Genomic DNA, 16,150 nt, shown 5'->3' with positions numbered 1-16,150 from the left:
TTAATTTCAGAATTCTAATTACTGATATGTGCTTCTAAGATATTACTTGGGCACATTTAATGGTTCCCTGGTGTTCAGAGGGATGTTAATATTGTATCAGTAATGAGAGTAAATGCTCTTATCCACACACACAGTAAAGGTGAACACTGAAGGCTGGATTCCCAACTGCAAAGCTAGCTCTTGATTATCTGGGGATTTACTGTCCCTCTTAACCATCACTATCAATTAATATATTTCCACCAGAGATAGGAAAGGGAAGATGAACACTGAAGATCAGATTTCTAAATAGCTCGGCAAGTGTATGATTTGTTATTTGTGAACAGCCTTAGTAAAAGGTATTGAATGAGTAAGAATGAATCATTTATCCATTTATTCAACTATTCATTGCGCACTTTATTATTTACCACTGTGAGCCAAGCAAAATACTGTAAGCCAAGCAAAATACTTTGGTGGAGCTTAGGTTCTAGTGGAGCAGACAGCACCCCAATTATATATATATCACCTGGTGATAACTATTTTGGAGAAAAATAAAGTAAAGGAATAGGGAGAGTGTGATGGGGAAAATAAAACCTTTTGGTTTTTTAAGAGTGGTTTTTAAAAAAAGTCCTCTGTTAAGGTGATTAAGTGGTGCTTGAATAGAAATCTGAATGAAATGAGGGCAGGGGCCGTTGTGTATCCTAAGGAAGAGTGTTCCAGACATAAGAAACACTTGGCTAAAATGAGGCTGCCCATGTATCAGTTGGGAATGTATTTGTCTGAGATCCATCAGCTGTTAGCTAGAGCACGGGTGTCTGGAAATTGTGGTTATATTAAGAACAGGCAGAGTGGCCAAAGGTAGGCTCTTAATGAAGAGTTAAAGTACTCACCTGAATCAAGGTATGCTTTCTATGTGAAAATCTCTCTCCATATTAAAAAAACGTGATAAGTCACAGAGATGAAGATCAGAATTCAGCTATTATTCTACAACTAATATAACTACTGGAAAATTAACTTTTCCCATTCCTTGATTTCACCATCTAAATCCTGGTTTCTCAACATGGGCATTATTGGCATTTGGGCTAGATAATTTTTACTTATAAGGCTGTCCTGTGCATTGTAGGATGTTTAGCAGTATTTCTGGCCTCTACCTTCTACCTGTCACCAACACCTCCAATGTGTGACAACCAAAAATGTCTCTATATTGTTTAATGTCCATTGGTCTAAATAAAAATGGAAATGGCCTCATATAACCTGTCTTTTCCAAATATTAGTTCGAATACTTTTTCAGGGAAGCTAACGAGGCATATACATACAATATACGTGCAGCATGTCTTAAGCAGTTTCCAATGATAAATAGCACAAATGAAATTATCTGCATGTAATTTGTCCTGAAAACATTACAGTGATGATTATGTCAAGCCACCCACTTTTTATAAGGTAATCTGAGTATTTTCAATAACAAACATGTGTTGCACCTGCCTAATGCACCGCCTCTTCTAAAAGGGAATTTGAAATTGACATCTTACTGCAAGCAAGTCACGTGTAGAAAACATACAGAGACCACTCAGCAGCACCCCCTCACCCCACCTCTGCTCAGACCCGTATTTCTCAGGGCTGCTAGCTGCGGATGCTCCTTTCTACTCATACCCTCAGCCACTCTACAGTGACTTTTCAAATTGATGATAATATGATTCCAATCCTTTACTCTTTGTAATAACCTCCACTTCCATTTTCAAAAATCCTTCTTTCTCTGTTATTTAATATTCCTGTGGTGCATCGTTTTGATGCCAGCAGTCGCTCCCTGCACCTTATCCAACTGCAACCGTTTCTGCCCCGACGTGAGTCACTCAACAGCTCTTTAAGCGCTCCCTGCACCCCACCCTTCAAAGAATCCACAAACAGAGCCCCACTGGAAGCAATGGCACCTTGACTGAAGTTTCACCCGAGACAGAAAAGACAACCAAGGACTGTCTCCCGTGGACACTCTGCTTTCCTAAAGTCCTGTTGGGCTCTTCCAACTCCCTTCCCCACTCCCTATCTGTAACTTTTCTCTGGCCCAGCTCCTCCGCCTGCCTGATAGTGACCCTTGGGGTCTTGTGGTCTTGGGATAGTGACCCCAAACTACCACCCTTAGCCAAATCTGCCACTACTAAGAATGATTTGCACACTTTCTACTATTTTTTTAACTAAAAAAAATGTTTTATGACATGTGGTTATATGCCATTTAAATCTGAGTGTATATAAAGTTAGACCACAACCATGTTCATTATTTGTTTATAAACAAGCCATGTTCTTTATATCCTACGTGGCTGCTTTCCCACTGCAATGACAGCATTGACTCATTGTACAACCAAGTGGTTGCAACAGAGGCCATATGGCCCACAAAGCCTGAAATATTTACTATCTGACCCTTTATAGAAAGGGTTTGCTGACCCCCATCACAGAGAGATATCCCCATCCCAAGTGAGTTACCAGTTTCTTCCACCCACACAAGGCATCCTTGGCCCTAAGAGGAAATCTGCATGGATGACACACGTGTGTCTGTGTGTCTGTCATTGTGTATATGTGTATTTTAAAGTTTGAGGAGGGGTGTTGTGAGCAGCTGAATTGAATGCAAGCTCAGGGCAGGGACCAGAATGTGCTCCCTCACCCCCACCTCCCACGTCAACCCATAAGAACGTGCTATGCATCTTGAGCCTTATCATCTGAAAAAAACTGCAGAGTTTTTCAATACTAATTTTAAACATAAAACCAAAATTTACCTATTAAAGTTGAAATATTTTTCCCCTTAGATTTAATTCACTTTCAAATAATCTATGTGAGGAAATTGAGAACCATCAAAAATGGACAAAAAACCGGTTCGTCAGCTATGAAAAAGACCACCTTGGCCACATAAATCAATGTCTGAAGCTCCTCCAGGAGAAACTGGTAAGGAGATCTGTTATTCATGAAGTAACCAGCTGCATAGTTGTCTGGATGTTAGTAGCGAGTAGTGTCAGTAGTGAGTAAAGGTCTGGATGTTAGTAGTGAGCAAAGGTCTTGAAAGTTTCATTCTGACATCACAGTAACTTCACTGTGTCAGTAACTTACCTTTTTTGCACCGGCATAGGAATCCAGAGGCCTGCTTTTTGGTCTTGTGTGCTACTCTCCAGCTCCATGAATCCATAATAGAATAACCAAAAGAGAGGAGGTGTTTGTTTTGTTTTTTAAAATATGGATTCCTGGTCCCAACTCAGAGCAGCATCAGACCCCTTGAGCCCTCCCCTGGGGATCTGTGCTTCCAGGCAAGCTCCTTGGGTGATGCTTGGGCGCAATAAAGCCTAAAAACTTTGGCCATAGACGAGTCAGTTTACCTCTCCGAAGATCCATTAGTAGACCAAAGGTTTCCAAAACTCCTTTTCCAGATCCAACCTTGTAGAGAACCCTTCAGCTTTGAGGCAAGACTACAGGATGGAGGAGGAGTCTGTTCACTACAGATGCCCTTCCACTCCAGCCATCTCTGCTGGCCCAGCTGCTAGCCCCAACAGGAGAGCAGCACAGAGCCATCTGTGTCACCAGTGGCTTCCAGCCTTGCCAAGGATCCAAATAAGATGTTTCTGGAACTTCGGTAGACGGGCTTTGGGCAGCTGACAGAGATAGGAGTCCAAGAGATGGAGATAACCATTACACCTTTATCATTGATAAGATTTTTCAAGTCCATGTGGTAAGATGTGCAGCCAGGAGGGCCTGCTAGTCCTCCTGGATTTAGACAGATTCATCCACCAGTTCTAGGCAGCACCAGGTTCCACAGGGTCACCTGCAGGCAGAAACTTCCTACCACAAGTAAGAGAGAGGCTGGACTCCATCTCCCGGAGGCAGACAGAGCCAAAGACAGGAGAACCATAGGGGCTAAGTCAGTCTCACCTGGTTCCTGCTTGCAAATTCCCTGTGGGAGGTAAGGCACAGAGAAGCTAATGAACCTGGACCACATGAGTCCCCACCTTGTTGCAATTAGAATCACTTGGAGAGTTTTTTGTTTTTTTTTTTGTTTGTTTGTTTTTTTTTACTTGGAGAGTTTTTAAACTAGATAATTCCTGAGTTCCATTGTAGACCAATTAAATCACAGTATTAGTAGGATGGTGTGATGGTCCAGGTGATACTAATAGGCAACAGGAGTTGAGAATCACTATTCTAGTTGAACTGTGTCCACGTGGAGATATGAAGCTTAAGGGAATATGGACACCCTAATAGGAGCATGTCCAAGGACCTTAGGTCAAGCAGTAACTAAAATGCCTTCCTTAGCCATGCTTCTTTTTTATTTTTATTTATTTTTAAAGATTTTATTTATTCATGAGAGACACAGGAGAGAGAGAGGCAGAGACACAGGCAGAGAGAGAAGCAGGCTCCATGCAGGGAGCCCGACATGGGATTCGATCCCAGGACCCCAGGATCACGCCCTGAGCCGAAAGCAGGCAGTAAACCGTCAAGCCACCCAGGCGTTCCCTTGGCCACACTTCTTTAAACACTAGACTATAATTCCAAATCCTCAAGGCATTTCAGCAAGACCACAGCCCTTTCTTTCCCCCATCACATGCAGAATTCTAGAAGCTACAAACAAGGCCAAACAAAGAGACGAACTCTTATCTTTGTGAACACGGTTTTAGATACAAGGGAACTTGGTGGGATTTTTCATGTTTAACATGGAAAAGCAAACTTGTTAAAAACATTCTCTAAGCTGAAAAACAAATCCTCATAAGTTTTGTTTTCTGCAGAGTTTTATCACATGATATCTTATTTTATAGGAAAAGTCCGAAAACAAAATGAAAGAAAAACTATTGCAGCTTTCAAGCAAATTAGAGAATTTCATTAACACAGAGAAACAGGAAGCAGAACTAAGCAAAGTAAAGCATATAGAAAATAAGCTGTCCAAAAAGATGCAGCAACTGGAAAAGCACATTTGGGGTGAATTAGAGAAAATGCAGAATGAATATCAATCAGGTGAGCAGACACCTTTGATTAAGAACACCAGTCCTTGCTTAGCCAATCCCTCAGGGTTGTCTACTTTGAGCTCATGACCATGGATCAGTCTTGTCATTATCGATATCCTTTTGTATTTCATCTGACTTTTCTAAATATCCCACAAAACGTTAGCATACCTTTGGAAGGTGAGTAAACAAGTTCACATTCTTCATTTGGACCTGGCAATGTCACAAGCTGACCAACGCTGTGAGATTTTTTTTTTAACTAAGATCATAGAATCATTGTTATACTTGCAGAGTCCTTGCGATCAAGACTTGACTTGTGGTGTATCATGAAATTAGGACCTGAAATCAAATGTCCCTTATTGAACTGCAGGTAATGAGCCTGGACAGATGTCAGACTGGAGACCTGACCTTTAGAAGTGAGAAAGAGAGATGAATTAACAGAGTCCAGTATAATGACTGCTTTTCTTCTTAAGGAGGCTAATGGCAACAGTGTCAAGCTGAGCTTACATCAAAGGGGATTAATTTGAAAGGCTCATCTAATTTGTCAAAGGGAAGGACATGGGATAGGTGCTGTGGAGCAACCATCTGCCTCAAGTCACAAACCTGAGGGAATTACCAGGAACCAGAGGTTCCTTTTTTAAAGAAAGACTCATCTCATTTTCTGTCTTCTAGTTTCTTTTTTTTTTTTTTTTAATTTTTATTTATTTATGATAGTCACACACAGAGAGAGAGAGAGAGAGAGGCAGAGACACAGGCAGAGGGAGAAGCAGGCTCCATGCACCGGAAGCCCGATGTGGGACTCGATCCCGGGTCTCCAGGATCGTGCCCTGGGCCAAAGGCAGGCGCGCTAAACCGCTGCGCCACCCAGGGATCCCTGTCTTCTAGTTTCAAAAAATTGATGTAAATTCTCCCAAATTTTGGTCCTGTACAGAGGTGAGTTGAAGGTGTCTTGGAAAGATATTATGCCCTCATTTTGCCAGATGTTCCTAGCATATAAGTAAAATTTGTTGCCTGGAAATCTGACACACACTGCCCCTATCCCCCTATCTCACTGCCTAATCAAAATAATGAATTATCTGGCCAGGAATCATATCCAAAACTTAACTGGCCCTTCTTTTAGGTCTCTGCTTTCTACCTTAGGACCAGAGGTTTAATTATATTCATTCAGGATGAGCTAAAGAAGAACTTAACAATCTATGTTTTTTCATTTTACTTACCTGGAGTTCTAGCAAAGGAGAATTCTAAATTAATGGTGTGCTCCTTTATGCCTTTAATAAAAATGTATTGGGAAATGACTATGTGAAAGGGGGTACCCTAAGAAGCTCGAGGTCTGGTAGGTCCTGGTCATGAGCAACTAGACTTGCATAAGAGAGAGACAAAGTGCTTGGGGGTGGGTGCAGGGGGAACAGCTGGCGGCCACTCCATAGGTCCCTCAACAGGTTAGTTTCTGAGAAGTTTTAAAATCTCACTTGTGTTCTTTATCTTCAGTTTGGTAACAAGAACTTTAAAAAAAAATCATCCAAATTTCTTATCAAAATACACAGGGAGAAGAAAATGTTTTAATATCTTTCTTGAAATACAGAATTATTTTGTTATGCAATATATTTGGGCAAGGGGCAGAGGAACTGAAATTTTCACAATGAAGCCAGATACAAGCTGAAACACTATCATTAATGCATCTTTATGACATATAAGAAATGGATTATTGTACATTTTTAGACTGGTCTTACTGGAATTTAATATGTTTTTAATTAAATGATGACCAATTATGGTGAGACTGTTGATTAGCAACTTTTGTTTACAAAAAGAATTCCAAAGCACTGTTTAATTTAAGCATATCTCTTCTCATATTCTCTTCTAGGATTTAAATCAATTCACGACTCTCTCAACTCCCTCCAACAAATACAGAAAACAAAGATGGATTTAGAGAAATATAAAGTACAAAAAGACCTAAAGAAATTACAGCGTAAGATAGTGGAACTCCAGGAAGTATAAAACTTTTCAGTCATCTTTTTCACCAACCAAAATAGTGGTTTGTTGGTAAAAAGCTGGGAAGAAGTTACTGTCTCTGGGATGTTTACTGCTTCTTATGTCTCTGTACTTCTTACCACATTTTTAAGGCGATGAATGTGCCAGAAAACCCAATAAAGCAAAGGAGTTTATGATGTCTTCATTAATGTATCCATGAAAAAGACATGGCTCTTTATATTTTTATTTGCCTATAAATAAAAAAGAATAGTCTATAAAATGTACATAAATGAGCAAAGAGGGTCATAAAAGTAATGCAGGAACTGTGGCAAACTGGAGACCACTTGCTTTGCCTATCAAAGAATAGCCACCACGTAGTTCTAGTTCACTATTAATATGTATATAATCCATTAGTGCCCATGTTTCATTTTTCAAGAGAAACTAGAAATCAAGTTTTATATGAAACCATTTATAAGCATTAGCAACCGGTTCAAAATACTTACTAGATCTGTGGGGCAGATACAATTAGCAGGCTGTCACACTGCAACTTCTGATCCAGTATTTTTTTGTCTTCTGACAATCCTAGTATTTATAGCAAGTCTAACTTATGCCTATCAAAGTATTGATTCATTTTTACTCAGTATGTAGCTGAACTATGAGCAAGTAAGAGCTAACCATGCAAAATAAGAGAATGCACCAGTTTCTATGAAAAACATCCAACATAATTCAATCTAGGTGCCAAATTCAAATTAGCTTCCTACAAAATTAAAATATTCCTAACTTTTCTAGATATAAATGTCAGATGGAGAGCCTGGTATTGGGTAGTAAAATCATTAAAAATAAAAATAAGCCATTTGTGCATACGCTATCTGCTAGAACAGAGATAATTTTTAATCACAGAGCTTTTTGTAACCTGGCAAGAGGATCCCTATTTCAGACTTAGTCTCTTGCCTTGGTTTAGGGAAAAATGACAACTTCTCCCCTAATAATAAAGTACAAACTAATAAACTAATAAAGTACAAATTTACCTTCCAAATAAATTTTTGACCACTGTGCACCCAAATTTTTAGTTATATGAAACCTCTCCATTTGTTCTTATTAATTTACATACAGCATCCTGACTATACTGCAAAGGATTTTCATAAAAGAATTTAAGAGTTTAAAATGCAATATCATTTGGGGAATATAAATAATAGTGAAAGGGAATAGAAGGGAAGAGAAGAAATGGGTAGGAAATATCAGAAAGGGAGACAGAACATGAAGACTCCTAACTCTGGGAAACGAACTAGGGGTGGTGGAAGGGGAGGAGGGAGGGGGTGGGGGTGAATGGGTGACGGGCACTGAGGGGGGCACTTGACGGGATGAGCACTGGGTGTTATTCTGTATGTTGGCAAATTGAGCACCAATAAATTTATTATAAAAAATTAAAATTTTTTATTATAAAAAATTTTATTATAAAAATTAAAATTTTATAAAAAATTTATTATAAAAAAATTAAAAAATAAAAATAAAAATAAAAATAAATAAAATAAAATGCAATAACAGGTGTCCTTGGCAACAAAGTGTCATACTAAGATGAAGGGCTAGTATCTCAGGTAATCCTAAATAACTCTTATAAGTGAATAAGAAAATAATAATAATGAATAGGCAAGTCATAGAAGAATACAATAGTAAATGAAGATAAGAAAACATCCAACCTATTAAATACAAATTAAAGGAACCCTTAGGTACCATTTTAAGATCACCAAAAATTAGTGATTGACAAGGCTGTTGAGAATTTCTGGTGAGTCTATGAATTGGTACAGAGAGTAAAAGAGCAATTTGGAAACATCTATTAACATTTTAAAATGTATTTATTCTTTGACCCTGGAATTTTACTATTAGAAATTAATATCACAAAAAAAGAAAGAAATTTGTATTACAGAAAATAAAACACCTTCCAAAATGTGTAAAAATAAATGACCAAGGATGCTTATTACAGCACCATTTGTTGTAGTAAAAAACAAAATAAAAAACCCTAAAAACCTAAATATTAGGAAGTGACTGACCAAATTAATGATATAACTAGATAAAAATGCTCTTCAACCCTTAAAAATAACACAAAAAGATATCTAAGATACACTGGTAGGTGAAAAAAGCAAGTTGCAAAGCAATATGGATACGATCCCACTGTGTCAAAAAATATTTAGAAAGATGTTAAACAGAATATGCATACCATATAGTGTGCAAAAAAGTAGGAATTTACAACAGACTTAGCAGTGATTGGATTTTGAAGAATTTTGTTTTCTGCATAAGAATTTATTGTTTTTACAGTACAATAATATTTTTGTATCCAGTATAAAATGTATTTTAAAAAACCACCCCCATAGCCAATATACTACTAGGCTGAAAGAACAACTCTTTGTTAAGAATCAAATTAGTGGTTGTAGGATTAAATTAAGAATTCATACGACAAAGAGCCATGTCATCTCACTCACACCCATTTCCTACTCTATAGGTTTTTTTTCCTTGTAAGCAAAAGTGCTCTAAATTGTAGTTCAAATAATAGTATAGGATAAAGCCAAAGGCTTTGCAAAATGGCCCTCTCTCATTGGTGGTGACATGATAGTACCATGTAGAACTGAATGTAATGCCAGAGGGTAGGAGGGGAATCAAAGGATCTTGTCAGTGTTCTTGCTTGGAATCCCAAGTTGGGGTGTTCACAGGTTTGCATAGGCTCTAGAGGGCCTAGAGAGAAGGTGGATCCAGGTTTTGCAGGACCTAAAGCTTAAACAGGTTTGATTTATTGCTAATGTTCTATCCTGATGAATTGGCGCCGAAGTCTGTAGGAATATTCTGGAAATCCACAGTTACCTCAGGACAGCTGCTATTTTACCTCCATACAGAAGTGACTGTGAAAAACATAAGCATATCCCTCTAACCCAAACATACCCCCAAGACATATTCTCTTTTGCTGGATGCAAAGATGGCCATAGCCACTCCAGGGGTACCTGACATCAACAGAAGGGGGAATGGAGACAGTGGTCTTAATTGATGGTCTTATTGTAATTAAAATGTCTTACTTCTGCAAATTTTACATCAACCTTGTAAACATGTGGCTAGGGCTCAGTAAGTGAAGGGTCCTGGCGCTGAAGTGCTGTCATTTCACCACAAATTCACCTCTGCTCTGGGCCTCCCTCTCTCTGCATTTATTTTGCCATAGATCCAAAAAAGATGACAAGGACAAACACTATCCCTAGAGAAGCTCAATATACATGGCACTTTATTCTGTATCAAACACCAACACTTAATCCTTTGGTAAGTGTCAGGCTCGTCTCCCACAAATACAGGAGGATGTTTGAACATCACGGACTCTGCGATGCAGATCTACCCAGTGGACCTGAGGCATATGTTAGATTATCTCTGGGAGTTCTCTGAGGCACCAACACCTATCTGAACAGGTCCGGTTAGTCCAAGGGTCTCCTGCTGCCGCCCAGTGTTTCCTGCCATTTCCTTCCTCTTGTCAAAATCTGCCCTGAGGGATAACAAAACATAGGAAATTATTTACATTGAGGACGAAATGGTAATGTTCAAAGGATTTTGCTTCCTCACTGAAAATGAAGGACAAATTCCTCACCTCACGCTGCAAAGGTTAAGGACCTTCTCAGCCCTATGTGGGATGGATATGCTCACCACTGGATAGTCAGGAGAGCAATAAGGTCCAAGCTCAAAGAAAAAGTATCTCCAGAGTTCCCTGGACATTAGCAGCTTTTTCTTCTTCTACAGAAATGTACCAAATGTCTTCTCACTTCTATTGGTATCACTCATGATAGCAGCAAGTAGCACCCTAAATGCTAGGGGATATTTGATCTATAATATATACTGATACATACATATCTATGTTTTTAACCTTAGGAAGAGGGTCTCCAAACTTCTGTGTACTTCTTGGCAGCCTCCATTCATTCAGATCCTAGGCATTGGGAATGCCATACTGAGCAAACTAACTAAACTGCTCTTAGGGAACTTACAGTCTAGTGGAGAAGACCAATAATTAAACTTTCAAATACATGGGCAAAGAGCATGCTGGAGCACCTGAGAGAGGTATTTAGGAAAACATGGGCCATCAGGCAAAGAGGTCTTCCAGAAGTAGGGATATCTAAACTGAGACCTCTGCAATACAAGCAGACATTCACTAAGGGAAAGGGTCATGGTTGGTAGAGATGGGGCCTCAGGGAGATGGAGCAGCCTGATCAAAGGCCCAGAGGCCAAGTGAATGGAACACATGCCAGGAACTGCAAGGTATGGTCAGAATCTAAAGTATATGTGGTGGGAGGCAGGAGAGAAGGTTTGAGGAGGTAAATAACAAAAAAGAAGGCTGGAGAGATTAGGAGGAGCAGGGTGTCGGATCAAAAGGGCTTTATAACTCATGTTAAGGAACTCAGGCTTTCTCTTCAAGATGCAGAGGAGCTTTGAAAATTTTTATTTTTAAAAGATTTATTTATTTATTCATGAGAGACACAGAGAGGCAGAGACACAGGCAGAAGGGAGCGTGATGCAAGACTTGATCCCAGGACCCCAGGATCACGACCTGAGCCAAAGGCAGATGCCCAATCACTGAACCACCTAGGTGCCTCAACTTTGGAAATTTTTAAATAGGAGAGTGATATGATCAGATTTGCATTTTAGAGAGACCCCTCTGGCTGTAGTGTGGAGAAGAGATTATAGACACAGTGTGGGAAACAAATGTGGATCGTAAAAGAGGGAGTAATGGAGAAGAGTGGAGATAATGAGCTCAGTTTTAAACTAATTGATTTTGAAGTATCTATGGGATGTCCCATTGGAGGCAATTCAGTGGTGAGTGGCCAATATGACCTGGAGCATGAGAGAAATATCTAAACTGAAGATCTAGCACAGAAACAGTAATGGGACTTATGTACGGGGAAGAGACTACCTGGGATTGGGGGGAGTGGCAGAACCTAGAAGTTTCCAGGTGACCATTTGAGGACAGTAACAGTGAAGTAGGAGAGGAAGAATCATCTTTTGAGGATTTTAGTCTTCCCTGTGAGTTCCTGCTAGCAGATGGTGTCAACTTGGAGTTCTTCCAGTAATGCTTTCAGATTCAGCATTATATCCTCACCTATTGAAGAGGACCCTGTCCAAAAGTGGGCGTATTACACAATTCAGTAGAATAGTTGTAAGTGCTCTCGTGACTACCCTTCCAGCCATAAGATAAACGTGTTGCATCTTCTCAGATGCAGAGAGGGTGGTGCCCCAGAGAGAGGCAGGATTGTTGTCCGGAAAAATATTGGATTGTTTTGACCTCTGCCCAATTTGGCATTTCCTTCTCCAGGGGATTAGAGTCACACTCATTTGTCATAAAGACTTGTTATTTAAGATCTTTCCCTTAATATACAGTCATGAAATTTCCTAACTTCATAGACTAAATTTTCCATAAACCCATTCCTTGGTTTGGCTACTTCATTTTCAGGTATTTAGGTGATAAATGTTGTGGGTAAAAAATGACTGATCTGTTCAGCAGTGTGTCAGAAACCAGGTCCTCTTTTACAGACTCAAAAGACACAAACTGAGAAAACAGAAAAATAATCCAACATCTATGCTGAGAAATCTAGAGTTGTGGGGTCTGACAGGCCTTAGTTTAAAACCAGTGTGCCACCAGTTACTATCTGTGTGACTTTTGATATGTTCTCTAACTTTGAGGTCTTAGCTTCCTTAAAGTGGGGATAATAATACACCCACCTTGTAGGTCATTGGAAGAATTAGAAAAATGCTGATTGAGCTATTACCAATTATCAGAGATATCTCTAAGCACTTTACCTGGATTAAGTTATTTAATACTTCAAAGAGGGGTCTACTATTAAGGCACAGAGAGATTAGGTGAATTTTGTGAGGTCACACCATTTATCAGAAGTGCAGCCAGAATTAACTCTTTAGTCCCAAGAAGAGCTCTTAAATATTCTATTATTTCCCTAAACATATGTAGACCACCTAATGTAGTATCTGATACACAGTAGGCACTGTGCTTGATAATTGGCACCAATTAATAATAATAAATAGAACTTCTGATCTTGATGGGGAAGACAAGTTCCATCCAGAGTTTCATCCAACTCTGATTCAGATTAGTATCTAAAAATACTTGAGTTTATAAAGGTCCTTTGCACTACATATGAGAAGAAATACCTGGGCTTGCAATAATTCTAGCAATGGACCTACGTAGAAGTACAAAATATAGATTTCTCCTGGAACAAAATTATAATGAGCAAGTATTTCTCTATGTTAAAAGCTTTTCTTTCTCTTGTCTCTGGGGAGGGAGGCTAACATAATGAAGAAACATTACGGACATTGACTGGAGGTGGGCAAAGTGCCGATGCCAGTGTGCAGTGAAGTATATTTCCTCTGTAAGTTCTGGCCATCAAAGCAAACCCAGTAGCCATTACTGTCAAGTAAAAGTCATTCGTATCCAACTACCAGATGCTTCTCCAAAAAATAATACACTGCTTTCACAAGGGAGACATTCATAGATGGACTTCAAGTGGGTGGGGCCTTTATGGAGCCATGTGAATGGTGGTGGACAAACCTACTTCTGCAACTCAGAACAACTCCTATATCTAGGAATCTATCTAGTCCTTATGACTGAATTCCATTGGTTGGCACTTAAAGGCTTTCGAATATTCACAACACCAATATAAAACCCTCAGAGAGGAAAAAAAAAACACACCCAGGAGTTTTATTGACTACCTCCTCTGCAGGGATTAGTTGACAATTCAGTGAAACGAAATCTTTAAAAGCCAAGAAAGTGCTAGGTACCTAAGACATGTGGAGGACCAAAAGACAGTTAGTGGAAGAAAGGTTAATAATGCCAAAGAGAAAACCAAGGTTTGGCACTTGTGACGTTACCGAGTGCCAATTAGTTCGCAGTCGGTCTCAGTTTCTATTAAGTTCAAAATCAAACAAGGGTGGACTATTCCTCCTTTTTGCATAGATGTAAATTTGCAAATTAGCTGGGGGCGGGGCGATAAATTTTCCAAGTTAGTCTTTTGGAAGCGTTTCCTGCCACCTACGGTTCTTTCTAGGTGGCACTAGGTGAATGGCAGTATCAGAATACAACTTGGCAGGATAAGGGAGTCAGTCCCAAAGACACATATCTCAAAGCGTTGATATTTCTTTGAGGTGTCAGCAGTTATTAACGAAATTAGACAAAAGTATAGACAAAAGTATTGGAATTGATCTTGGGGGCCTGATTCTATTAAGAATATAGAGAAAGTAATCTCTCTGAGCTCTCTATAAAACGAGGATAGTATCTACCGTAAAAAAAAAATGATGGGAGACTTACATGAGGTAATGGTGTGAAGAGCCTGGCACATAGTAGGCACTCTGTCTATCCCAGCCTGTGCGTGCTTGGTCACTGAAGCCCTGTTGGGCAATGATTACCACTTCACAGGCACAGAAAGTTCCTCTGCTGAAGCAAACGACAGTGCCAAGATGCTCTGCAATGCTGGATCTTATCTGGCTTTGTTAGAAGCTACTTGATTTGCGTGAAAGCTTATTCCTGCTTAGGTATTTTCCAATGTTCACAAAGTATTCACCACTGCTTATCATAAATCTGGTTCTAGTGAGTTAATAAATCATTCTGAGCCTCATTCTTGGACAGAGAAGCCGTCCAACTTTGTATAAATAGCACTTGTTCTGAGGCATTATGAGGTTGGCCTCAGGCAACTCAGAAATAAATACCGAAGCTGCTCATGACAATATAAATTTGCCTTCTCAGCAGTATATTTTCCCTCTAATCTCCTCCTTTGCACACAAAAAATCTTCTGCTCCATCTGGCTTTTCTCTTGTGCCCAGAAACACATAACTCAGCCTGCAAAGAGAGAACCTTTATCTTTTTTTTCCCACACCACCTGACTTTTTAGGCTAATTTCCAAACTTTTGGAGCCAGCAAGTAATCTTTTTGTAAAGACTATTCGTATACTATTTCTTGATCTATTCAATAGAACAGTTAAGGTTAGAACCTTAAAACCAGTATATAGTGGTTTTCCCTACAACAAAACAAAACACCCTTCCAGTTGCCTGATATTAAACCATGTGGCTTATTTTCTCCATAGAAAAAGCAACCACCATAATTCTATATGATCGAAAGGAAGGAAATGGCATTTAAAAAGGCAGGGTCTTAGAAACTCAATATATTTAAGCCACCTGGGAGTCAGATAATCAAACAATGTGCTCATTTTATTTAATGTGAGTGTTCTTTCTATGTGAAGTGTGATGATTTGGCACGCAGGAGGCACACGTAATTACATTCAACCATTCATAGATGCTGGCTGCCACTAAAATATTCTCTGAGTGTAGGTTTACTTTCCTTCTCAGAGTCTTAACACCTAGAACTGATTATTTATTTATTTATTTATTTTACAGTGGAGGCTTCTTTGGAAAGGGGTTCTATCCTCAGGTTTGTTAGCACAAGAGGGCCTCCCCACTGCTCCCCCTTACCCCTGCCCCTGCTTAGTGGAAACCAGAGCTGTCGCTTCACAGGTGCTGCACCAAGCAGTTCTGGTATTTTGCTTCAGCTCATTTTGGACCTAGAAAACTTTGGTGACCTTAGAATAGCAGAACACTGACATTAGAAATCTAGCTCAAGGCCCTGACTTTACAAATGCACATAAAAATTAAAGGCCAAGACAGAAGACTTAGCAGTTACATACCCATTCGACATTGAAACCCAGATTGAAAGACACCACTTAGGTTTTGTGAGTATAATTTAATTATTTAATTATTATTTAATTCTTTTAAAGAGAACGAGAAGAAGTACTTGATCAACTAGGCGATAGTGTACTGTAAGCAGCATGTTAAGTGAGAATACTTCAGATAATGTTACAGAAATAAACAGCCACATATTCTTAAGAGTCAAATACTCATGACATTTATATTTTCACAGTAACTCTTTTGAGTAAGTCATCATCTTTATCTGTCCCCTTTTTGGCAACAATTTAAGAGGATAATCCCCAGTTTCAGTGATCTAGTGAAATTCAAATTCAAAGGAAGGTGTATTCATTTTAACGATATACACAATGAGCAATGCATTAATTTTCTCTGCTGCCATAACAAATTACCACAAACTTAGCGGCTTAAAAACAACATAAATTTATTATATTACAGTTCTGTAAGTCAGATGTCTCCACATGGAGACATGGGTCCAACATGTGTCTCCGCAGATTACAATCAAGGTGCCAGCAGGGCTGCAT

At 39.2% G+C, this 16,150-nt stretch overlaps 1 protein-coding gene across 1 annotated transcript in view; it reads left to right on the top strand.

Moving 5' to 3' along the window:
• Positions 1 to 7,105, top strand: part of FAM81B (family with sequence similarity 81 member B) — a 55,178-nt gene extending 48,073 nt beyond the window's left edge. Inside the window, exons 8-10 of the mRNA XM_077864341.1 lie at positions 2,772 to 2,907; positions 4,761 to 4,956; positions 6,805 to 7,105. Coding sequence (XP_077720467.1) covers positions 2,772 to 2,907; positions 4,761 to 4,956; positions 6,805 to 6,938 — 466 coding nt within the window. The 3' untranslated portion in view covers positions 6,939 to 7,105. The remainder of the gene's footprint in view (positions 1 to 2,771; positions 2,908 to 4,760; positions 4,957 to 6,804) is intronic.
• Positions 7,106 to 16,150: the final 9,045 nt, after the last annotated feature.

This window comes from Canis aureus, chromosome 2 (assembly GCF_053574225.1).
Source record: "Canis aureus isolate CA01 chromosome 2, VMU_Caureus_v.1.0, whole genome shotgun sequence".
NCBI lineage: Eukaryota > Metazoa > Chordata > Mammalia > Carnivora > Canidae > Canis > Canis aureus.
The sequence above is the reverse complement of the archived record's forward strand: the minus strand, read 5'-3'. Positions and strand labels throughout refer to the sequence as shown.